This window comes from Microtus pennsylvanicus, chromosome 7 (genome assembly GCF_037038515.1).
Source record: "Microtus pennsylvanicus isolate mMicPen1 chromosome 7, mMicPen1.hap1, whole genome shotgun sequence".
Lineage (NCBI taxonomy): Eukaryota > Metazoa > Chordata > Mammalia > Rodentia > Cricetidae > Microtus > Microtus pennsylvanicus.
The window spans coordinates 86,279,589-86,304,149 of NC_134585.1; the positions used below are offsets into that span (position 1 = coordinate 86,279,589).

Sequence of the window (24,561 nt, forward strand, 5' to 3'; positions counted from 1 at the left end):
TATTTGTGGTCTATACAATTCTGGTCTCTCAGATTCAGTAAAGCCCAGGATTTAATTTTTTCAAATAATGTGGCCGAGGCAGAGGCTCTTGGCTGGCTCTCAGTACATATTTTCTCTTCCCACAGTGTACTCGGGGTCTCTGAGCTGAGGAGATGGCTCCCAGCCAGAGGCTGTCATCTCAGCTTTCCTTGTCAATCCCTGGCCACAGCCATCTGTGTGCAGTCTGGCCACTGCTGTACCAGAAGGGATGTGAGTGTCCAGTCTGTGTCTGTGAGACGAAGGAAACGCCCTCTTTTTTCTTCATATACTATATTCCCATCATGGTTTCCCCTTCCTTATCCCCTCCCAGATCCTCCCCACCCTTCCAACTTCATGCCTTTTTTTCTCTATTTAGAAAAAAAGGGCAAATAAAAACAAACCAGATTAAAACAAAACAAACAAAAATAGCACAATACACACATATATATGAATACACACACAAATGAAAATGCTAAAAACACAAAATCAGAAACGATATGTAAAAAAAAAATCATGTAAAACATGCAAACATCAGACAAAACCAAATCAAACCAAACCAAACCCCCCCCCCCCCCGGCCAAAAAAAAAAAAAAACAAAACAAAGTCCAAAAATACAATTGAGTTCATGCTGTGTTGGCTATCTACTGATGGCCTGGGGCCTGCCCTTACACGTGGTTTGTTATTCCCCAGTGAGACTCCTTTGGAGAACTAATGTTCCTTTGTGAGTGGTTATTAACCTGGACGGCTTCTTGGTTAGGGACAGGGCCTGTGTGCATTTCCCTGGCTCTGGGACCCACCTGCCATAGGCCCGTGCATGCTGCCAGTCTGCAGAGCTTCAGTTACTCACAGAAGGAAAACTGTTGCATGGTAAAGCAGTAGGAGACGCTGTCGGCTCTGCATCACGTGAAGGCAAGATTACAGCCTCTGCCTGTGCAGACTTGTATGTGTTAGAGCAGAGAAGCTGTGTGAGTCACTCTGCATTCCTGCTATAGGAAGTGGCAAACAAGTTAGCAATACGGCTGGTTCTTGAAATCCCATTCTCTGAGAGTGCTGCTGCCATTTTTCACAATGGACTACACACACACACACACACACACACACACACACACACACACCCCTCTTGTTTGTGAGTTACCAAATGCCACATTTATTATGAATACCTTTCTAATGCCTGCTGTAATGAAGAGGAACCCCGTTGTCAGGACAGTCTGCTCAGAGCGGTGGGTGCAGCTTTCTCAGTGCATCTTGGAGTCTTGATAACCTTAAATTTGCCCTGTCAGCTGAATTCCTCTGGCTTTTTGTGGAAGCGGGGTAAAAATACATGATCAGATTTCACTATTAAGAAAATTCCTTCAGTAATACATGTACAGTCAAGTTTCCTGCCTAGACAGGTGAACACTGGGCTCTGAAGATTTACACAGTGATTCATGACAAAACGTTGTGGCACTGCAGTGGTCTGGATGTCCGCGTGTGTCTCAGGGGGACAGCCTGTGAAGAGCTGTGCCTAGGGGCGACGCCACCCTCTCCTTGTCAGCCATGCACACGGTCTTCATATCTGAGGAGAAGGGACAGTCAGGAGTCCTGTAGGCTTAATCTTATTGATGCCACCGTCTAGAATGCAGACTCTTGGATACTTCATCTTCACCAGGTGAGCTGCGAACTGAAAAAAGAGGAGTGTTACAGAAATCATTCCGGGATTTCTTCAGTTCCTGGTTTTTATCAGACTGTGAGAGACAAGGGCATTTTTAGAGCAATAGTTGCTCTTGTCACTTTTGCACAAGTCCTTTGTCCTTCAGGATACACTCAATCATCTATTTATTGCTAAAAAAAACCCCTTTATGCTATGGGGTAAACCTATCTCTATTTCTATGTGCTTTAACAAGTAACTTTAACTGAATGCAGCATAAAGGCTGTAGAGAGAGTACGCTCCTCCTAGTCTGTTAGCCTCATGCCCAGGGACTTATCGCTACTCCTTTCTGTTGTTATTTTGTAACCTTCCACAATAGCTAAAGAGCCCCAAATCTATTTTGAACAAGTGTGATATCATGGTAAAATTATCACTTAGAACAGCTCTGTGTGGAATGTCTCAGGGAGGGCCACACTTTGGATGTATAATGTTTTTGAAGCAACCAAATGAATGTTTTGAGATTATCAACTTAAAATCCATAAGGTCTCGTCCAGGAGCCCTAGATGCCTGGCCACAGAACTCCATAAAAGTCACACAGACATAGATCTCTGCAGACTTAGCCTCTCCAGGATGCCCGGCTGCCTTTCCCATTCACTCTACTCCTGACTAAGGAGTGCGGGCCTGTTTTCCTGTCACCATCTTAGACTGGTCCTCCTGTGTAGCACTTCCTTCTCTCCGGTAGGGTCTCCTTTAGCTCTCAAAGATTCTTACTTGATCCTCAGTCTTTGATCTTACCAAATTCATCCAAATGACTTCTTTTACCAAACCAAAACCTGCTTGAGGGAAGTGGCTTTGTTCTACTTCTTTTTACCCCTGGTGTCTGCTACATGACAAGAGGTCAACATACATTTGCTAAACTGAACTAATGATGACTCTGGGGAAAATTGTGGAGGGAGGCTTTCCTTTGGCTCCTCGGCTGTTCTTTGCTCCTTCCTCCTGGGAGGATCCCTTCCTTCTCCTTGCAGCCTGCACTTCTTTCTCATGACTCCACAGTCCCGACCTCAGGTACTTCAACAAAGCTGACTGGTGTCTGCTCGTTAGGGCTATTACTTCCATCCGATACTTGAGGTTTAATAGTTAAGTTTCAGCACATGGTCTAAATTTAGGGAACAAAAGAACCAGCTGAATAGTTTGGTCAGGATATATTCAAAGCCTCAGTCCCAGGGACTGATTTATTGACAGGGACTCAAGAATATACACTTTAAAAGACGTCTCCTCTAAGGTTCATAAGCCCACAGTGACACACAAAATATAAAGATGAATATAAAAGCTATATAAAAACCCACAAACCTCCTTAAATGATTTCAGGGACAATTGTACAAGATACTGTCCTAAGACAAAAAGACACAGTCGGCGTAGGCAGAGTACACATTGCTGGGCTGTGACTGCAGCGTTCCTTACCACAGACCACATAAATGGATGCCAATACTGCTGACCACGCCTCTTTCTCCATCATTCTCTGTAGCCCCCTTGAGACTCACGTGGTCATTTACATTTCAAATCCTGCACTCGTTTAAGGTACCAGCTGGGAATCCCCAGTCATAAATAATGCTGGAGAAGTTGGGCTACCGAGTGTTGAAAGGCGGCACCCAGGCACAGTGAGCTCATCTCCCTGCCCTTCCGGCTCCCTTGTCTTCGAAGCCTAGTGCCCAAGAGCAGTGGTACCAGATCCATCCACTCGGCTGCACAGGCAGCACTGTCCCATACCATATGATTACTGGCACAGCTGCACATTCCCACACGCAGCAGTGCAATTACCACGGAGGCTGGAAATCCTAGATAAACATAGCATTACCAAAAGGGCCTTGTGGGTGAGCACTTAGCTCTCAGCACTTTAAAAAAAACACCTTAGGAGTAAGAAAATGAGTAGAGAAGGGCTATTGCACATTTAACTAATCTCTTAACTGACGTTGTAAAGCTGTAAAGAGTTCCTATTATAGATGGACATCATAATTAGGCTACTGTAAGGCTGGAAACTTGGAATGGCAAAATAGGCAGAGGGAAGCAATCGGAAACAACCAGGTTGCTGCTACGTGGGTGGTCTGGAAAGGGAGACAGAACAGGAGCACAAGGAGATAGAAAATGTTCAGATTGCCTTGAGAGGATCCAACTTTCATTTCAGTAAAGAAAAAAAAAAGCAACGGTTGGATTTCCACACAAGACTGGGGGTTCTGCTCTGATTCCTTGTGGATCCGTGTTAAACACTAGTCCTGCCGCAGAGCCATGGCTACATCTTTTCCTCTTTCCCACTCCAGCCTTCTTTTCCAGCTGCTCATTTCCCTGAGTGTCTAGTCAGCATCAGACACAGTTCCAGGTTTTGAGGTATTTAAGAACGGAGGAGATGGTAATCAAACAATTAACACACAGAAATACGGATTACAAAAGCAGTTGTTAAGGCACTTAATAGCGTTTCTGACTTTCCCAGGCGTTGAGGACGCTGTTGCCTCCTTTTTCCATTCCATTACCCTCTCATTACTGACTCCTGAGGTGAACAGGAATTCAGATTTGCTCATGAAAGTTGCTACACTGATGAGACAGAATTTTGGTGAGAGCTTGAAAGGTTAGAGAGGAAAGAAACGGCTTTGAATATGCTGGGTGTGGCTTTCAGTGTGATATAGAAAAGTCAGGTCACGTGTGGAGATCAGTAGTGGCACAGGGAGAACCACACATGTAGGCATTTGTTGGTTCTATCCTTCCCTCTTCGGGGGCAGACCTTCAGCCGCCTCAGCAAATGCTGGAGGAACTGGGCATAGGACGAAAGGTCTAGAGACTATAGACACCACAGGGAAACCACACGCCTGGACATACAGAGCAGTACCCTTGGTAGAAGTTCAGGGAGCGCCATGGGCTGGGGGATAAAGTCATCAGAACTGTCAGAATGCTTTTAGTAAGCAGCAATATCAAAGTCCATTCCAGGCTAGTCATGAGTTTGTGAAGTCGTGCTCCAACAACAGTTTTTTGCTTTAGAGCCCACCCTAGCTGACTACTTAGCCAATATTGGAGAATGGGACTCACTGCAGGTCAGTTAGTCTGAGACCCTAAGCTATAATTCTTACAGTGTAGTCTGATAGGGGAAGAATGCAGCTGTACAGCCAAGGCCTATAGCAAAAAAATCTCTATAGATCTGGACATGGGAGGTATAGGGATGTTTAGACATGTGGGCAGTATGCTCATGCAAAGAGGATGAAGGTCCTGAGTGTTTATCACAGCTCAGGCCAGTACTCTCTGGTGCTGGTGTGCATGCCAAGAGCTGGGTAAGCACACCTCAAACCACAGCACATGGCAGGGTTCTGGAGGTGCCACTGTATTTTGTTTGCCCTATCCTGTATTTTAGCTTGGGCTAAGAGGATAGGTATATTTGTCCAAGGGAAATCAAGTTCTGTGTAGAAGGCAAGTGAGTGAAGTGGAATTTTTGGGCAGCCTCAGGGTACTCGAGGTTAACTCAGGCCAGGATGCGATAAGCTGAGGGTAAACAAGGAGGAAGAGAAGCACCGAACAGGATCATGCAGAAAGTGAACTGATAGCAAAGACGCAGAGCAAGCAAACAGCAAGACTTAGAGGAGGAACAGAGGGGCCATTCTCCTTCAAGCTACAGGACAAGTAAGCTGCCTGATTTAACCTTTGGCTTTATGAATTTGACATTCATACTGGAGAAAAAACAACTAATAAACATACTACTCAAATCCAGAGAAGGCTTGTCTTCCTAACTCCCCGATAATGCTACATTTGGGGATGACAGTGCTATTTCCAGGTGGGTACGGCACTGACTGAGGGAACTGGAAAGATACTGTAATGAGTAACTGGAGTCATGCACTTGTCTGAGTGAGGCCTGTGCTGTGTTAGCCTTATGAGCCCTCTTGCCGTTCTGGAATGCTGGAAACAGGACCCACAGTCAGTACTACAACACGAGGCCATGGTGCATTGGAATGCTTGTGAATTGTTTAAACAGTTTGTAAGAATTTGTCAAGACCATGAGTCATACAAGTTTGAGATAAGAAAAAGGTTTCTCTATGTCGACTTAAAACAACATGCTGTGCTCATGAATCCTAGGATCCTGATGAGACTGAGAAATGCCTAGGTTAAACACATTCTAGGTGTGTCCACGAGGGTACTCCCATAGATGACCGAGAAGGGTGGACCTGGCCTGAAAGTGGCCAGCGGTATCCCCCAGGGCCCAGAAGTAAAAGAGAAAATGGATGTTCCTTCTCTCTGCTCCCGGGCTCTATGCCGGCAGTGGCTCTGCTCAATCAATGCCCTCATCACACACCTCTAAGTCTACGAGCCCAGATAAGGAGTTCACCCTTTAACATTCCTTTTCTCAAGTCTTCATCACAGCAAGCTAGTCTGACTAGCACAGTGTTGTCTTTCCTGGATTACTGGAGACATTTCTGGGACTGCTCCTGAAGGTCCTGGTCAGCGGCCCTGGACTAACAGCAATGGGATCATGCGAGATCTGATGGTGATCCGAGCAAGAGCCTGGCTGGTGCACCCAATACTGCACTGGTCTCTTCCCATCATTACCTGGTCAGGTGTAACTCTGAATGCTGCCTTTTGCTCCCATTCTTTCTGTGTTCTTCCCATAACAGAGATAAGTGTTTTATCCCCGTTACTTTTCATATTCATGTATTTCATTTTATTTATTGGAGTTTATTTGTATTTCATAAAATGTGGAGTGAGTTTTTGTATGCAGTGACAACTAAGTGGCTCCTTTTCTTCCTTTGTAATTTGTCTCAGAGATGAAAACAGCAGCACTGCAAAGCCCGACAGGAGACCATGGTCCTCTATCCCCCTCTCCCTGCCCTGGGCAGCTGTGGAGAGTACAGGGCTGCCAGGTCACTGCAGGAATGGTGCATACTGGCACTTCAGCATTTTTTTTCTTTTGCTGATATAACAGAATATCACAGACTAGGTAACTTATGGTGAAAGCTTATTTTAAACAGTTCTGGGACAGGGGAAGTTCAGTACTGAGGGGCCACATCAGGTGAGGGCCTCTTGCACATCTTGCACACGGCAGAAGTTCAAGTGAGCACACAGGACAGAAGGTCCGACTTCCCTTCTTTCAGGAGCCTGCTGTCATGGTAACCAACTCATTCTGGCCCACTTTCTTCATAAGGTATGCTGATCTCATCTTAAAGGTTGTATAATACATATACAAAGCTTAATGTTAGTAATAAATGAGTTTCAACATGAATTTTGATAAGGATATTGAAACCACAACAAACAGAATATGCTAATTCTTCAATAAAAAGGTGAGAGAGTTTACACAAAAAGTCATTACAAAATCCAGGATTTTGAGACACATTTGTAATATAGACAACTATTCTAATAGAATCTATATGATTTGAAATTCACAATATGGTATACATTCAGGTTACAACAATATTTTAAGCATTGCTTTTGCTTTTGAAGAACCTATTTCCTATATAAGGAAATTTGATAGTATAACTGTCTGCCTTACATTTTTTTTAAATTTGTATTCCATAGTTACATGACTAACCATAATGAATGAAATCTATTTTTGTGTTTTAACTTTCAGTTGTCTGTAGTTCCTACCTTAACTTCATTTCTTCCTTTAAGAAACATTCTCAAACATATAAAAACAGACCAGAATGGTATAATGAACCCATAGCTCAGCTCAATGATCATAATTTGCAGTGAATTTATTTCATTATTACTCCTATGTAATCTTGTTACTCTTTTATTTCCTTGATGCAAATTCTGGAAGCTATAACACTTAACAAATAAGTTATTTAAAATGAAAAGACTTAAATATATATACTATCAGTGGCGTTGCATTTAAAATGAAAAGACTTAAATATAAATAATATCAGTGGTGTTGCATTTAAAATGAAAAGACTTAAATATATATAATATCAGTGGCGTTGCATTTAAAATGAAAAGACTTAAATATATATAATATCAGTGGCGTTGCATTTAAAATGAAAAGACTTAAATATAAATAATATCAGTGGTGTTGCATTTCAATAATGATTGCCAGGTCTGGAGGTGTACAGTGGAGGCAGCAGCTAGAGACTGCTACAAGTTTGAGGCCAGCTTGGGCTACAGAGACAGGTTATCTTTAAAAAAGAATGCCCCCCCATCTGCCTCTTTGCACACATCCTTCAATATTCGCTTTCTGGAGTAGTTTGAAGTGGGGTCCACACAATGCGACAGACGCCCCTTGACTTGCTTTCCTCTAGGTTCCTTCTGTTTCTTCACTTCTTTCCATGCAGCCTGTTCTCTCAAACTTTTGTCCCCATTGCTCCTCAGGCCTCCTACCAAGACTATCAACGTGGCAGGCAGTGTCACACCCCAACATCAGGGTGACTCTGGTTGGAATCCCACTTGACCATCAGGGTTACTGACACATTTGACTATCCCTCCTGCCTTTCCCAAAACTTTCTTCCATCAGTCTTTAGTCTTCCAGCCTCACCCGATTCTGTTACCAACTCACCAGCTATACCCTTCTCCTCGCTCTTGTGGGTTTCTGTTCATCTTCTCTGCCCCCTTGCTTTGTCTTTCTCATATGCAGTCATCAGCTATGTGGTTTCATTTAGTTTCATGGGTAACTCTCATCTATACACTGGTGACTGAATTGTCTCTTCCCTAAACTATAAGTTCATTAGTCTATCTGTCCTATGCTTGCTGTCCACTCAAACATACAGGTTTCAAAAGAGAACCATTGGTTTCTAGTTACTTCTAGCTTAACCGCCTTCATCTCAGGAAATGGAAATTAATTCCTCTAGTCAGTTAGGCAATAAAGCTGGTATTCTCTCCCCTGTGTGTCCCATATAGTTTTTAAACCCCAAAACATATTCAGAATGTTCCCTGTCACCTACTATACTAGAGTAGCCCAAGTGGCCTATTTGATTCCTGGATTACAGTCATTCAACTCGTAACTCATTTTCTCTCTTCTATTCCTGCTTCTCATAGTCAAATTCCCATATAGTAGAAGTAAGACTTTTCTCCCAAGATTGTTTCCATTGCTGTGGTCTATAGAAACTCCAGAACCAAATAGTTTCCTTCCTTTTCCCATTCCTATTTACTTTTCTAACTAGAAGAACTACAGTTACAACATTCAGGAATACTACACCTTCAGATTTAAAAAGCAGACAAATGCGATATAAGGTAGCACTTGGTGAACACTTGGATGCACCCATGATGTAGGCCCACACCCAGTGAGTCTTAATAGTTTCTAGTGATGTGGGATGTTCTTCCATATATGTGCTGTTTTTATTGGCTAATGAATAAAGCTGATTCATTCAATAGCTTAGCAGAGTAAAACAAGGTAGGAAATCTGAACAGAGATACAGAGAAAAAGAAATTGGAGTCAGGTCAGACATTAGCCAGCTGCTGAGGAAACAAGACATGTAGAAAATGAGCGAATGCCATGGCCACGCGGCAATACAAAGGCTAATAGAAATGGGTTAACTTAAGGCGTAAGCACTAGCTAGAAATATACCTGAGCGATCAGTAAAACAATGTTGTAATTAATAGAGTTTCTGTGTGAATTCAGGTCTGGGAGGCTGGGAAATGAAAGTGCAGTCTCATTTTACATACTAGGTCACATATCCCTTTGCCAATCATAGGATAACTCTTTTTCCCTCAAAATAGCATGCATTTATACATTTATAGATTTTTTTGAACAGGTTCAAAGACCTCCCCAAGTGCACAATGCACTCTAGATAAAAATTTTCTTTTATATTAATTTTATTCAAAATTTAATATATTTACTTAATACTTAGGACTTTTTGTATGATGGTCCTCTATAGAACCCTAATTTATTGCTTAAAAATTGTTTATACAGTGTCAAAGAACTCCAATCAGTCTTGTCTATAGAGAAAAAATTTAAAAAGTAAATATGATAGCAGTGTTATTTGAAATAGTTTTATTCCTAAGAAGATGTACACTGGCTCATGTCAGAGAACAGCATTTCTGATAAAATTCCATCATCTAGTAACACATGTGTCAGGAGACCTACAGAGTTTCCTGCTATATTTCCCTTTGAGCTGTGTGTTTGGGAAGTGAGTTTCAGCAGTGATCATTTATCATCTATTGTTTACACTAGACAACTGAGCTCCGTAAGCCCACACTGTGTGCTAGCCCCTGCTCATATTACATGATGTTGACTATGCTGTGAAAAGAATGTATACGATAAAAACTAAGATTCAAAACATTTAGGGCTGTGATGGCTCACAGCCAAGTTCCAACTCTGCAGGTCAGGGAAGAGGGCTCGCGTGCTTAGCTTTCTGTTCAGCCGCACATTCCTGTGGCTGGTAATTAAGTGGGGGAGGGCACGGTGTGTGGAATAACACACACTGGGACACGATAACGTTTCTTCTTTAGCAGGGCACGGAAGTAAGTGCCCAGAGAATGACTTGGCAGTTGTTCTGGAAAATGGAAATAAGTTGGCTCTAGAGGTTGACCATACCTTAGACCAAATACTCCTAGTAAACAGGGTAAGTGAAATGGTTAAAGTCTGGACCGGGTGTAATGGTTTCTTTTCCTACATCCCTATGTGGATGATGGTGATGCTTTACTCTATGAGGCTTCTGGAAAGCTATGAGGAAGCTTCTGACCAGCTCTCAGTTCACAGGTCTACACAGGTCTACTGACATAAGTTATTGCCCATCATTCAGAGAACCAGAATCATGTCAAACCGTTTTCACTGTTAACTTTCATACAGCGTTCAACATGTTCATGCTACATGAATATTTAAAACTTTCCTTATCTGATATAAACCCACAGGCTGACATTTTCAGTGACAAGCATGGCATGGAAAAGTCAGGGAGAAGTTCAAAGCTAACCACAGAGAGTTAGATAGGTTGATGAAGTGGGAAGGAACCTGGAAATGACAAAGGAGATTTGCTTCCCACTCTTTATCTAGAGGTTTGAGAACAACTATAAAGATATATATAACATACTCTAAAAATATAAAAGACCCCATAGAAATTATGTTAAAATATATGAATTTGAAGAACTACTTATCTGGAACTACAGAGTTTCTATAGAGACAATCTGTATGCTCAATTGGCTTGAAGTGTTTTCAGAATCATTTAGTCTTTCAAGCACACAGTGTAATAGGATAATCTGTTAAAGACTAGGAGGAGAGCTTGAGCGGAGAAGGGAGATGGTGCTAATAAAGGTGTAAAAGTCTGGGTCTACATTCTTCTTCACATTTTATCTTTATTTTTAAAACAACCATATATTAGATAGCAATCCCAGTTCCCTCTCCCTCCTGTCCTGTCCTCCCTCGCTTCTCACTTTTTCCCCACCCCACCTCCCATCCACTCTTCAGAGAGGGTGAGGACTCCCAGGGGAATCAATAAAGTCTGTTGCATCACTTGGGGCAGAAACAATGCCTTCCTCTCTGTATCTGGGCTTAGCAATGTATCTCTCCACAGGGAATGGGGTCCAGAAACTCAGATCATGCACTAGGGATAAATACTTGTTCCACTGCTAGTGGCCCCACAAACTGCACATGCCACACAATTGTCACCCACGTACAAGGAGCCAGGTTTAGGCTTATGCTGGTTCCCCAGCTGTCAGTGAGCTTCCATTAGATCAAGCCAGCTGTTTCTGTGGGTATCCCCATCATGGTCTTGTTCACATTTTGATAACCATAATGAAACCATTGAGAAAAGGCTTAGGGTAGGTGATAAGAGCCTAGGGTAGAACCCTTAGAATCAACTGCCTGCCCATCCATCCATCCTTCCATGTATCTATCATCCCCCCACAGCCCGTTCTAGGAAATGAACCCAGGGCCTCATGTACACTAGGCAAGAACTCTACCATCAAGCTACACCCCTAGCCTTGGTGCTCTTATGAAACAGGCTCTAAGAGTTTCCTTACCACTTTTTACAAAGTGAAAAGAGAGCCATCTATGACTAGTAAACAGGCCTACTGGATCTGCAGGACCTTGGACTTTCAGCTTTGGGAACTTTAATTTGATAAACCAAACCAGAACTGAAGAGAGAGAGAGAGAGAGAGAGAGAGAGAGAGAGAGAGAGAGAGAGAGAGAGAGAGATAGTGTATGCATGTGTATGTGCATATTGTGTACGTATGTATATACATGTATACATATATAACATATACATGCATGTATGTGTGTGTGTGTGTCTCTCCCCAGACAGTATTTCTCTATATAGCCCTAGCTGTTCTAGAACTTACTCTGTAGACCATGCTGGCCTCAAATTTGGAGATCTGCCTGTTTCTGACTCCCAAGTTCTGGGATTGAAGGCATGCACCTTCCACCGCCCAGTGTAAATCTCTATTTTTAAAGCCTTCCTACCCACTATTTTGTTATAACAGACTGGGTACACTTATGTGACTTATCCTTGTTTACTGCTCTAGTTGGTGGTGCCTATCTGGGAAAGCGGGGCCTGAAAATGAGGTGGAAAAGTCTCATGCAATAGCCAACTTTATTCAGAGCATCAGACAAGTTATATTCTGAGGGTTTACCTCAGAGTCAGCTGAGCAAAGTATACAGTCACAAGGACAGCTGCACGTGGCAGAAACGTGTGTGTCCACAGAGACACATGAATAACAAAAGCTGCAGTGCACTCTCCTCTCTGCTCCCCTAGGGAGACTGCAGAAGCACATTTCAACAACAATTCCAGGTTTTGAAGAAACCGAGGTCACAAAACTCTTGTCTTGTTTTCTTGGAGTTTTCTCACAGGACTCAATTTTTGGACTGTTTTCTGATAATTTCTTAAAGTAGAATAATTTTGTTCATAGCTAAGCAGTAATATTACGCTTACGTGTTCTCTTAAGGACGTACTACAGTTGAGTATAATCCAGGTTGGAGCTTTCATTTTCCTCTGGTCCAGGCTGCCAGTCAGTTTTCCAGTCTGAGGCCCATTACTATCTCTGGGTTACATCCCACAGTATTGTTCTCACATAGGGGGAGAAGGACCCCAAAACAAAGTTCACAGTATTAGACTAGGTTGTCATTCTCACAAAGCGACAGCTTCTTCTAGGAGAGATGGATTCACTATGGGGCTTGTTAAAAGTTTTTTGAGACTTAGGTTGAGAGTAGGGTAGAATGAATAAATGGATGTTATGGGTACTGAAAAACAAATTTCCTCTTAGGAATGTTTAGTATTAAAAATAAATTTCTTTGAGCAATTTGGGTCAAGGGTGTAAGACCTTCCTTTTAAAATACTTGGTCATTTACAACATGATAGAGATGACAGACTATTAATTATTGCTGTACAGATATACAATTGCCTGGCATTAATTCAACATTTTCAGTAATTTTAATTCTGTTGTTTATTTCTTAACATTATTTGGTGCTCTGCTATTGGGGACCATACATACATATGACTGTCGTTTTGTTTTTGAGTTGACTCCTTTATCATCTACTGACTTGACTGTGCTCATTTCTCAGACTGATCTGAGTATGTGGAGGAATGAGCTAGGGTCGCCATCAGTCTGCAGCCACACCACCCTGAGCACCGTGGATCTTGTCTGAGCTCTGAAGCAGGGCAGGGTGAGCTAGTCAGTACCTGTTTTGCTGCTATGCCCCTAAACTCAAGCTCCAGAACTTTCTACTATATATATATGTATATACATATATATATGTATATATATATGTGTGTGTGTGTATGTATGTAGTGTAATGAGCACTATTATTAGGTTCCTTAAAAAACTTTACATATCTTGTCTATAAGCTTTAAATTAATGCTATTTTCACTTTATAATTGAACAAATGGCAACTTGAAGAGGCAAAATATGTGCCCAAATTAACTCAGCTGTAAGAAACACAGTATAGCACTGAAGCTAGGCTTACAAAGCTCACATGTTTTGCATACTATCCTCTGACAGCTGGCATCCTAACCTGACCTTAGCATGAACTAAGGTGGTGATTAATTACAGAGAAGTAGGGGTAGGGGATGCAGGAGAAGGATAAAAGGCAGGGCTAACCAAGGCCAGCAAAGCAGATTTGTTAGCACTCCTGGAGATGAAGGAGCCAGGGGTTCATGTGCGCTGTGGGGAGATAGGGTTCATCTGATTGGTATAGCTCTGCCTGTGTCCCCCAGGGAACTGGTAACTGCTACTTTCCTAGGAATGGGGAAAGGGCTTTGATGGGATGGGTTCTGCATTTGCTCAACACAGGAATGATCTCTACTCTTTCTGGGGATGTCATTTGTAACTCTGCTTGGATCTCATATGCCGCTCTCTGATACTTTTCTTTTTTTATCTTTCTTTGAGAGAGGATATCTCTACATAGCCCTGGCACTTGCTACACTAGCTATGCAGACCAGGCTGGCCTTGAACTCCTGAGTGTTGACATTAAAGGTGTGTGATGCCATACCAGGCCCCATTTTTCTCTTTTTTTCCCTCCCTCCTTTCCTCCCTCCATCCCTTCTTCCCTCCCTTCCTTCCTTTCATGGTAGTAATTTTTAGCAGTCATATCTACTTTTATTTTTTATTTTGCTTAGAATATCCTCTCTCAATCTGGAGAGGGAGTTCAAGTTTTTGAGATATCTAATCCTCGAGTTTCTAGGTAAACAAATCTTTCCAAAGTCCAACATATGTCACCCAGCAGTTTGCAGAGCCTATGTCTGGTCCGATTCTTTGACAGGAGAAATTCAGTTTATATTTTTGAAATTTTAGAAAGCAGATAGAAAAAAAACCCCTGGAAACCTATGCTGTCATATTAACTTTCATTATAACACAATAATGGAGGTATCTAACTTTATAAAGAAGGAGGCTTAATTAGCTCACAGTTGCAAAGCGAGGAAGCCCAAAGGCATGCAGTCAGTGCCCATTGTGGATGGCAATAACGTATGTGGAGGAAGAGAGCACCTCTTGGCATCAAAAGTCAGTGTCTCAGTCCTACAGTCCCTTACATGGGCAAACCTTCACTGCCCACAGGACTTCCCGCTAGGACCTGCCTCTTAAAGGCCACACCTTTCAATATCATCAAACTTAAGACTAAGCTCGTGACACAGACTTTTGACAAACATTAGCAGTTACCACCTGGGTTTTCCTAAGCCTTCTGCTATTTATCCTGAACTGGAGGTGGGGGACAGGACAGCTCTGAGTACACTTACCTCGGCTGTGTGCTTTGCCACGTGCCCCACGATCACAATGACCTTCCCCTTGAAGTTCTGAAGCATCGCCGTGTAAGGGCCCTGGCTGAGCTCTCCCTCCGCTGTGAAAGCAGCGCTGAACGGGATGTTGATGCTGCCTGCAATGTGACCTCGAAGGAAGCTGACAAGGGAGTTAGGGAAAGCCACTTTTTTCTTTTCTTTTTGAGTCTTGATTGTCTGAGAGAAACAGAGGTAACTCAGTCCTAGACAACAGTACTAAACATTTCCGTGTTCACCCAAGTATTTTATCTAAGTAAAGTAAGATCCTTTAAGGAGGAAGAAAATTAAACTTGAAGATGGAGAAAGGAAAAGCAGCTTGAGCTGTAATTATCACTGGAAACTGAAAGTGACCCTGACCCAGTGAAGCCACAGTCACTGACTGGCTACAGTCAGTGTATCATCCAGTTAAAAACCACAACCAGGGTTTGGTTTTGTGTATAAAGTAAATGCACCGGCAAGTGAACTGTCTCAGGGCAAATATGATACCAAAAATACTTGATGCTAAGTCAAACTCCACTGGGAAGTGCTAGAGGTCATCAGCCCCAGCTGGAAGCTGTTTTGCTACAGGTTAATGTGTCCAGTGAACTGAGCCAACATACCCATTATTCTGACTTTATAACCTCCTAAGGGGGCCATGTCTGATGGTTCTTATACTTTAGAAGAATTCTGATGGTCTAATTGACTATTACTGTTTAGAAAGTAAAGCCATCCACTAACCTACAATATTTAGAAATGACATAAGATCTGAAACATCCATATATGCTTTCCTAAGTAATTAAAAGTACAAGTGGACTAAAAATAGAACTTTGGAAATGAAGATACGGCTCAACCGTAAAAGAGATGTATGAATTGCTGTAGCAGACTGCATCCACTTGGGAGGACAGGGAAGGGTTTTCACTGATGAAGTGATGGCAAGGTCAAATGCTGAAGAATTAAAGTTAAAACAAAGAAATAGAATGGAGGAGGGGACACAAAGTTTGGGCAGTGGGGAAGCGTATGCCCAATTAAGGGCAAGGAACGACAATGCTGTGGAGAACTTAGGACATGAGATAAAAAGGGAGGTGGAGGCTCAACTTGCCGGGTGTTGTTTATGATAATGATCTTTATTCGGCTAATAAGGAAAGTTGAAGTATTATAAGCAGAAAAACAGCATACTGGGTTTGGATTTGGGTACCACTGTGGGAAAAGCGCAAAGCAAAGTGATGATGATGATCTAGCTCATACCGCTCCTCTCTTCTCAGCTGACCTGAACCAGTCGCCAGAGTTTTTGTTTCTCATAGAGCACCTCTGGACTGTGAACAGCTTTACTTTTAGTGGATTTACAGCAGCAGAAGCACTGCAGATCTATCCTAGTCGGGACGGACACGCCCATCCAGCCCACCTGCTCCTTTCTTCTTGTCTGCACAGCCTCCCACACTGACCCTGGTGAAAGCGTGACCCTTGGCCTTGGTGTTCGTGTTCGATAATCCTACCACACTGTGTCATGTCTGGTGGAGAGGAGGATATGGAAGGTAGAGCTAGGTACTTGATACACACTGGGTCAAACTTATTTTCTCTCTCGAAAATGAGAAACAATAAAACGATGCTTACATTTGTTCTTGAACATAAAATCCAATTTGAATGTGTCTATATAGAATATTAACCACATAACAAAAAATCATAATCCCCTGCTCTAGAAGTAAAACTGCTTAAAGTTACATTATGTGAATACTTGGTTTGAAAAAGTAAGCCACTTGAATATAAATATCAATTTATATTTATAAGTTACAGATTAATTAATCTGAAATTACAGATACATGTGGGGAATTTCTATATGCTACTTAGTATGTACTTTTAAAGTAGATTTGTCTATACTGCCTTTTATCACTAAAAGCATGTCACTAACTTGCTATTTTTCCAGAATTTTCTGTTAGTTATGCTTTACGGTTTAATTTTTTTAAAATGGAGATTAAATGTCAAAATGCTTGACAAAAAGATAAAAATAAGAGTTTTGGAGAGGAGGAAAGTTCTGTCTAAAGCCCCACACACTTCAAGTCTCCCATTGTACTTGGAAGCAAAAGCATCCAGAAGCAGAGCCTTAGACCACAGCTGCCCCAGCAGTGCAGTCCTGGAAACCGTCTAAGCACACCCTTCCCAGAACACTCTTTGTCAAGAAGCAGAGACTGAGTAAGCACAGATGCTTGGACACACAAGGCTGGCAGCCTCTACATCTTCTATCCATAACTGCATTGCTGACAAACAACACAGGGAAGAGCCTGGCCTAGCTAGAGATCAGTGCATTGACAACAAGCAGTCTTTTAGTATACCTGACATGGAAGAAAACAGTTACTTAAGGACCTTTTGTCCTTGGTGATTATGTTTCATTGCTCACGGCACAAATCCATATAGGGCTGACATTAAGATGAAGTAGGAGTCTCTCCATTCCCTCAGGCAGACACTCATCTCCTAATTACAAGCCACGCCTGCCAGAGACCAGGTGGGCTGCCTACCTGTGGACCTCCTCTACTTGATGCCCCCCAAACGATCCCAATCTCCCCTCCTTTCTTACTGTGTTTGAATCTTCAGCTCTGGTGGTGACTCCCTGCTGGACCAGAGGCCACACCTGCAGCCAGAACTTCAGGTAAGCCACCTGCTCTCAGACCTCCTTCACTCTGATGCCCCACACAGCCTTGACTCTATTCCCAAGTCTTTCTTCCCATCTTGTCCCTATGTCTCAGCTGCCAATTCAGGTGGAGACTCCCTGCTGGATTAGGGACCATGCAGGCCACGAGAACTCCAGGTAGTCTACCTACCCACAGACCTCCTCCAATCTCTCAGTGCCCCCTCCCACCTGACATTATTCCCAGTCTTCCCTCTTTGTTGCTGTATTCTAGCCCCCAGCTCAGGCATAGAATCCCTGCTCAACCATAGGCCACACAGGCCAGAGAGGAAATGGAAACTAAGGAACAAAACACCCATCCAACAAAGACAAACTCAGAAATCAGCACAGACATACAATCACCCCAAATCCAGATGCCTAGATGCCAGAGTAAGAATACAATGAACAGCAGTCAGAGCAATATGGTACCACTAGTGCCCAGCTATTTTACTACAGTAAGCCCTGAGTAGTCCACACAGGTGAAGCACAAGATAAAGACTTTAACCAACTTAATGAAGATGATAGAGGGCTTAAAGAAGAAGTAAGTCCCTTAAAGAAATGAAGGAAAAGACAAACAAAAATTTGGAGGAAATGAGAAAATTACTTTTAAAAAGCCAAGAAAAAAAATGAACAGTTAAAGGAAATGAATAAAGCTTTTCAAGATCTAAAAATAGGAATAGAGGCACTAAAGAAAGCATAAACTAGAAATGAAAGATCTAGGTAAGTGAACAGGAACTATAGAGGCAAGCTTCACCAACAGAATACAAGAGATGGGAGAGAGAATCTCAGGTACTGAAGATATAATATATATATATATACAGGTCAAAGAAAATGTTAAATCTAAAAAATTCCTGATATAAAACATTCAGGAAATCTGGGATACTACGAAAAAATATAGGAATAGAAAAACAGCAAAAATCCCAGTTCAAACAGCTTACACAACAATATACTAAGTAGTTAAAATCGATAGAAATTTTAAAAATGAGTCCTGAGCATAACATACTTATATCATATAGGTAAATTAAGTGGGAGTATTCATATCGTATGTCTTTATGTCACAAAAATTAATTCCTTTAAAATGCATGGTCAAAATTCAACTCAGAAGCAATCTCATTTTTCTGAATCCTGCAGAACACAGTATTTTGTTGAGTATTATGACCAGTGGTGCTAAACTTTATCAGACCACACCAACCTCGCCAAATTATGAAATCCTATATGTCTCTGTGCTGGCCTGCTTTGTGTTGACTGGTTTAAATAACTTAACAATATCTCTTTAAATGCATTTGAAGACTGGACCTTTACTAATAAAACCTAAAAGGGGAAGAGAACTAAGCCCGTGGTTTCTCCATATATATAACTGAGAAGCATGAACTGAAATAAAAAATGCTCAGACATCATTTTCTCACATACTGGACTTGGTATTAGCGGCACCCTATTATCCACATTTAAAAATCTCACTTTTAACACCTCCTCAGTGGCTCCCACTAACAACTTCACTTGGGTGACTCTCATCCCCCATCTCTGTCCCAGCAATGGTCTGGCAATGTAAGACAGCACTTACCTTGAGCTTAGAGCTGCAGAAGTAGCTGTCTAAAGCTTTTGATTTTTCCCTGGAAATCCATTTTATTCACAATCTTTTCAACTTAAAATATTAATAAACAAAGTGGCCGGATGACAACATTTCTGCTGAGAAACGTCCCATGGCCCAGATCTCTCAGTCAGCTCTCCTGAACCAGGACCTAATAATGGCCATTTGAAATGGAATCATTTGGCTGCTTTTCTGCAAATGGTCCATGTAACTTTTCTCTGCCTAAACACTTTATTTATTTAGACAGGGCCTCTACACCCGTGTCCTCCTGTGCCAGCTTCCCAAGCAAGTGCTAAGGTTACAGACTTGAGCTGCTAGCTCCATTATACTTCTCTGTAATCTCTTAAATATGTTCTCTGCCTCTCTGGACCTGATCCTCGGAGGACTGTGTTCTCATTCCCAAATGTCTTCTATCCCGTTGCTCACTGAATCTTGTACCTAAGCAGCCATCATGTTGTACTCTTCCTTGTATTTTGATGATATTTTGGGTATGACTCACATCACAGTGTGATGCAATTATCTATTAAAAAGTCCACTCTAACTCTATGACCCGAGAACAGGGACTCTAATTTAACTTTGTCTTTAAACAGGACCAACTGGTTTGGATCTAGTGCTAAAACAGCAAATGACACCGACTGCTAATGTAACTCTAACAACTATTAATCCAAGCAGTGGAGAAATTCCCAACAGTAGCTACCGCTCAGCCCACATTAGGGAAGATCCATTCAGACATGGATGGAATGTTTAGATAGACCAAATACAAACTTACATAGGGCGAGCAAACTCTTGCCGAACCTCCTTATCGCCTGTCTTCCTCTGACCACAGGTATCTCCACAGTACTTTGAAAATATTTTCAGAAATAAATTCTTCATGAATAGTGAAAAGAGTAATATTAGCACTCACTGAGTATGGTGTAAAGATGGAAACAGTTGGGGCTGGTTTCAGATTAAGTGAAGTCTTCAGCTGTATTCCCGTTTTTCTTTCCCCCACTTTTTCTTCCATCTTTCCCTCCCCCCTTCCCTAAGAGCTTAGAAACACAGCTGTAAACTCAGCCTTCACTTGAAGCACAGATTAACATTCCCTCAGAGCGGTTCTGTTTATAGCATCGGCTGGAGCCACCTTTGCATGACTAAGGCCACCTTTACTATGAACTCCAGGAAATCTGAAACTCTAAATATTTATACCTACCAAATCAACAGCTGGGCTGGGCATTACCTTTGAAATCATTAACATTACTCATAAAGTTTATGCCACTACACAAGAAACATTTTCTATTGCCTTTCACCAAAAATTCCCATGGATATACTGAAAGCTTTATCAAGAAACACTTCACCTCCGGAGTCTGGCAGTGCTGTCACTCTTCAGCGCAAATTTCCAAGGGTTTGGGGCTGTGCTTTACTGCCCAGTGCGCAGTCTGCTATGGGGCTGTGCTTTACTGCCCAGTGCGCAGTCTGCTACAGCCCTCAGCTTTCTTTGCAGTCCTCACAAACAGGCAGGTGGCAGTTGATCCTGGTTTGCTAATTTACTTCTCTTTACGCGAAACCAAAACATAGACAACAGCTAGGTGACTGCAGCATCCATGGACTCCCAGACAGCAGTTGTAAGCCATCTGTGAAGGCAGCTCCTTAAACATACTGGCACATAGTTCATTTGTTCATAGCCAGTTAGAGGCTAGCATGGGAGAGCTTGTCTCCCAAACTAACCAGAAGCAGAGGTAGAACAAGATGTGGAGAAACATCAGTATTTCAAAACTACCTTTCTTTAGAGAAGGAAAATTACGACAGTGTTCTTCTTTCTCTATGTTTTGTAGCAAGAAAGAAATGGAAGTATTGTAAAGGTACACTAATTAGACGTTTAGTCATGTCTCAAAATGATTGGTAGAGTGATACTAGACCTAAATAATTGTAAAGTTTAACTTGATGAAAGGTAAAACTACTGAGTCACCTACCATAATACTTCATAGGTACTGTCAGGGTTTCAGTAGCTGTGTGTTGTTTATTGCTTATTTTAAGTGTATTTATGTTTTGCTTGTAGTATGTATGTATACTCCATGCTTGCATGGTGCTCAAGGAGGTCAGAAGTGGTATCAGATTCTAGCTCATGGCTTTAAATTCTAAAACCATCATCACTGGGCTTCTGAGACGGTTCAGTGAGCAAAAGTGCCTGCCACCAAACAGAGGACCAGAGTTCAATTCCCAGGACTCACATGGAGGAAGAAGAAAGCCAGCTCTACAGGATGTCCTCTGACCGCCACATGCACACTATAGCATGTGCACATTCACAAATAAATACACAAAAATGTAGTAAAGACTTAGAACAAAATAGCACACCATTATTACAGCTTTAAGGAAAATTAGATGTTTGAATGAATGGGTTAAGCCTGACAAATTAAGTCATAAAAAGAAAGGATTTTTGTAATACTCTTTTTTTTAAAGTATATCATTATATTCCAACATTTAAAATAGTTTTCCTAGATTTCTGTGGCTGCATTTGTTTAATGGGATCCACACAGGCAGAGTTGCTCTGCTGGTAACTAGGCTATGTATACAAATGGGTACTGAAGGTAGTAGCTAGGGTTTGAAGAAATGTGGAAAGCTTTGGAATGAATATAGAGCTTGAGAATCAATACAAATAACAGTGGCCATTAATTTGTATTAACTGAGTCATCTCAATTGTGCATATGCTTAACAGTCTATGCTGAGACTAATATGAACCTGGCAAAAAGCATAAAGATTGGCAGCTTGAGGTTGGCGCTATCTATACACAAGTTGAATATAAATATTAAAAATAAAAGTATGAGGGTTTCATACACAGATCAATGGTAGAGAGCTTCCTAAGACAGTCAGTGCCCTGACTTTGGTCCCCAGCACTGATTTTTAGAAGAAGTCAAATGATATCTAGAACCATGATGCATATCAGAGAGACAGACAGACAGACACACACACACAGATCCTAATGTTTGGAAAACATTTTTATAACTTTGCGCACTGCATGCAATTTCAGAGCTACTTAGCTATTCTAGTCCAGAGGCATCCCAGAAATGCCTCACCACACAGCCTGTGTAAGGAAAGGAAGAAACAGGAGTAGGGCAAATCCACCCTTTCAAACCACTCGGCAAGGATACTCCTCACTGTTTCGGATGTCGACCACCAGGAGTTTTGGCTTACTAGACTTTGTTTTCTTGGTGGGGGTCTTGAAGTGGCCAGTCACTGAGAGCTCGCACAAATCAATCAAGTCCTCTGCTGAAATCCGGGGTGATACTTCTGATTTTAGGTCATTTAAAGTGATGGATTCTCTTGACTGAAAATAAAGCACAAGGAACAAAAATATTGACAGTTTTATAAAGACAAACTACAGGCGAACTCAAACTCATTTTGGCACTATAGTGTAACTGTGCTCCTTACTAAGTAGACCTCAGACCACTGAACTAGGACACTGGCTTCATCTTTGCACCTGTTACATGGTACAAGACAAATTGACACCAAGGATATTAACAGTCATTCTCTGTGTTACTTTGTAGAGAGAAGAATCATTCCTTCCTTGCCCCCACAACAGACAATGCAATAAATTCAACCTGATAGAATATTAATTAACTGAGTATCACTGTTGCTTTTGAAAACGTATGTGATGTAACTGGAGAATTTAAGAGCTTTCATGGGCTGGGGATGTAGCCCAGTGGAAAAGCATTTGCCCTGCATGCATGAGGCCCTAGGCTCCATTCCCAGGAAAACAATAGACAAGCAACACCACCAACAGCAACAAAACCAATAGCTTTCAGAATTTACTGGAAAGTATGGCAATCCAAAGAGAAATTATTTATATGCTTAATTATTATCAAAATTGAGCCTAATTATCTCATTTTCAGAGTTTCATTCTTTTGTTCTACTTGGAATCTGCAATTTAGTATTTCTAGGAAAAGAAGTACACCAAATAAGTAAATCACCAGACAAATTTATTTCGAAAAAAATTGTGTTCAATTGGAGTTTGATATCAGTTTTCATCTCTGGGGTTCCTCTGACTCTGTGCACAACTCTTTAGTGGTAAACCCTTGTTTACTTCATTAACTTTAAACAGAAATAAAAACTGATAAGCTTTATGGGTTTATGACGATAATAAAAATAGACATTAAGAACATCATTTTTTTTTCTTTTGAGACAGGGTTTCTCTGTAGTTTTGGAGCCTGTTCTGGAACTAGATCTGCCTGTCTCTGCCTCCCAAATGCTGGGATTAAAGGTGTGTGCCATCACCGCCAGGCCCGAACATCATTTTTTTTTTAATATTAAGAATTGAAGCTACTTAAACATTTTGAAATGACTGATAAGCAGTCACACACCAGAACCTTTCTATCCCTTTTTTAGACAGCAGTCTTTGCAGGTGTTTCTCATGGTCTCCATATAAAGCTATGTACATCTTAGGAGATGAAGCAAAGAGCTTTTCTGCTTCAGTTTCAGGAGCAGGAGAGAAATCACTGACCAGTCATGACTTTCTAGCCTTCTCTGGATGTACAAAAAGAATTTTAATATGATACGCACAACTGCCTCTGCAGACTAATTTTAGAGCTAAATAAACTTAAGTTCTTAAGATAAATTACAGTACTCCAAGAAGAGGACAGTCATGTTATTATAAAATAGATTTTCTAGTAGTTTTTAGTTTCCTAAGCAATTTTATTATTTATTTTAAAATTTATACCCAGAGGCATAACAAGGATCCCCCGGCACCACCTCTGCACCAACAGCACATACGTCCGAGTTTCTAGCTCATGGGCTTTGCTATAGATAGTGGACAGGAATTTAGAACAACTACAGAACAGGTCTGCATGCTGACTAATTTATCATTTCAGTCCAAGAACCTATTTATAAATACTCATATCAAGCTCAGGTTTTATCCCAAGAAAGTTCTGTTTAACAGTACATGAGTCTTAAGAACATACAACTATTTGTCATTTGGTACTTTTAGATTTGAATTCGTAACAATGAAAACTTCTTTAATTTGTATTTAAGCTTTCTGGGTGTACATGTGTATGAGGGTTCATGTTTGTGTGTAGGTGTTTGTGTCTGTGTGAGGGTTCACGTGTGTGAGTGTGGCATCCAGAGGCCAACCTCAGGTGTTATTCCTCAGGGTCACTCACTGTGTTTTCTGAAATGGTCTCTCATTGCTCTGGAAAGAGGCGAGATTGCCAGGCTGGCTGGCTCGTGAGCTCCAGGCAAGCCATCTGTTTCTGCCTCTTCAGAGCTGGGGCTCCAGGACACACTACTGGGCTTGGTTTTGTAACTTGCATCCTGAGGATTGAGTTCAGGTCCTCATGCTTGCACAACAGCCACTCTGTGGACCAGGGTATTTTCTCAACTCCTTTCTTCATTTTGTGATATGGTATTGCTACACTGCTCAGATTGACCTTGAACTTGTGATCCTTCTGCCTCTGCCTTTTAAATACTGAGATCAGGGGGCATACCTTCATATTCAGGAGACAGTAAGCCCAGATAGTAAAAATTCAGTATGTACATCTGAGAATTTAACAAATCATATTGTTTT

General features: G+C 41.6%; 1 protein-coding gene across 3 annotated transcripts in view; it reads right to left on the reverse strand.

The window, feature by feature from the left end:
• Nucleotides 1–1,138: 1,138 nt before the first annotated feature.
• Tbck (TBC1 domain containing kinase) overlaps nt 1,139–24,561 on the reverse strand; it is a 125,747-nt gene continuing 102,324 nt past the window's right edge. For all 3 annotated transcript variants that reach the window (XM_075981313.1, XM_075981311.1, XM_075981312.1), the window contains exons 24-26: nt 22,154–22,329; nt 14,764–14,923; nt 1,139–1,678 (exon numbers count right to left, since the gene is read on the reverse strand). In XM_075981313.1, coding sequence (XP_075837428.1) covers nt 1,568–1,678; nt 14,764–14,923; nt 22,154–22,329 — 447 coding nt within the window. In that variant the 3' untranslated portion in view covers nt 1,139–1,567. The remainder of the gene's footprint in view (nt 1,679–14,763; nt 14,924–22,153; nt 22,330–24,561) is intronic.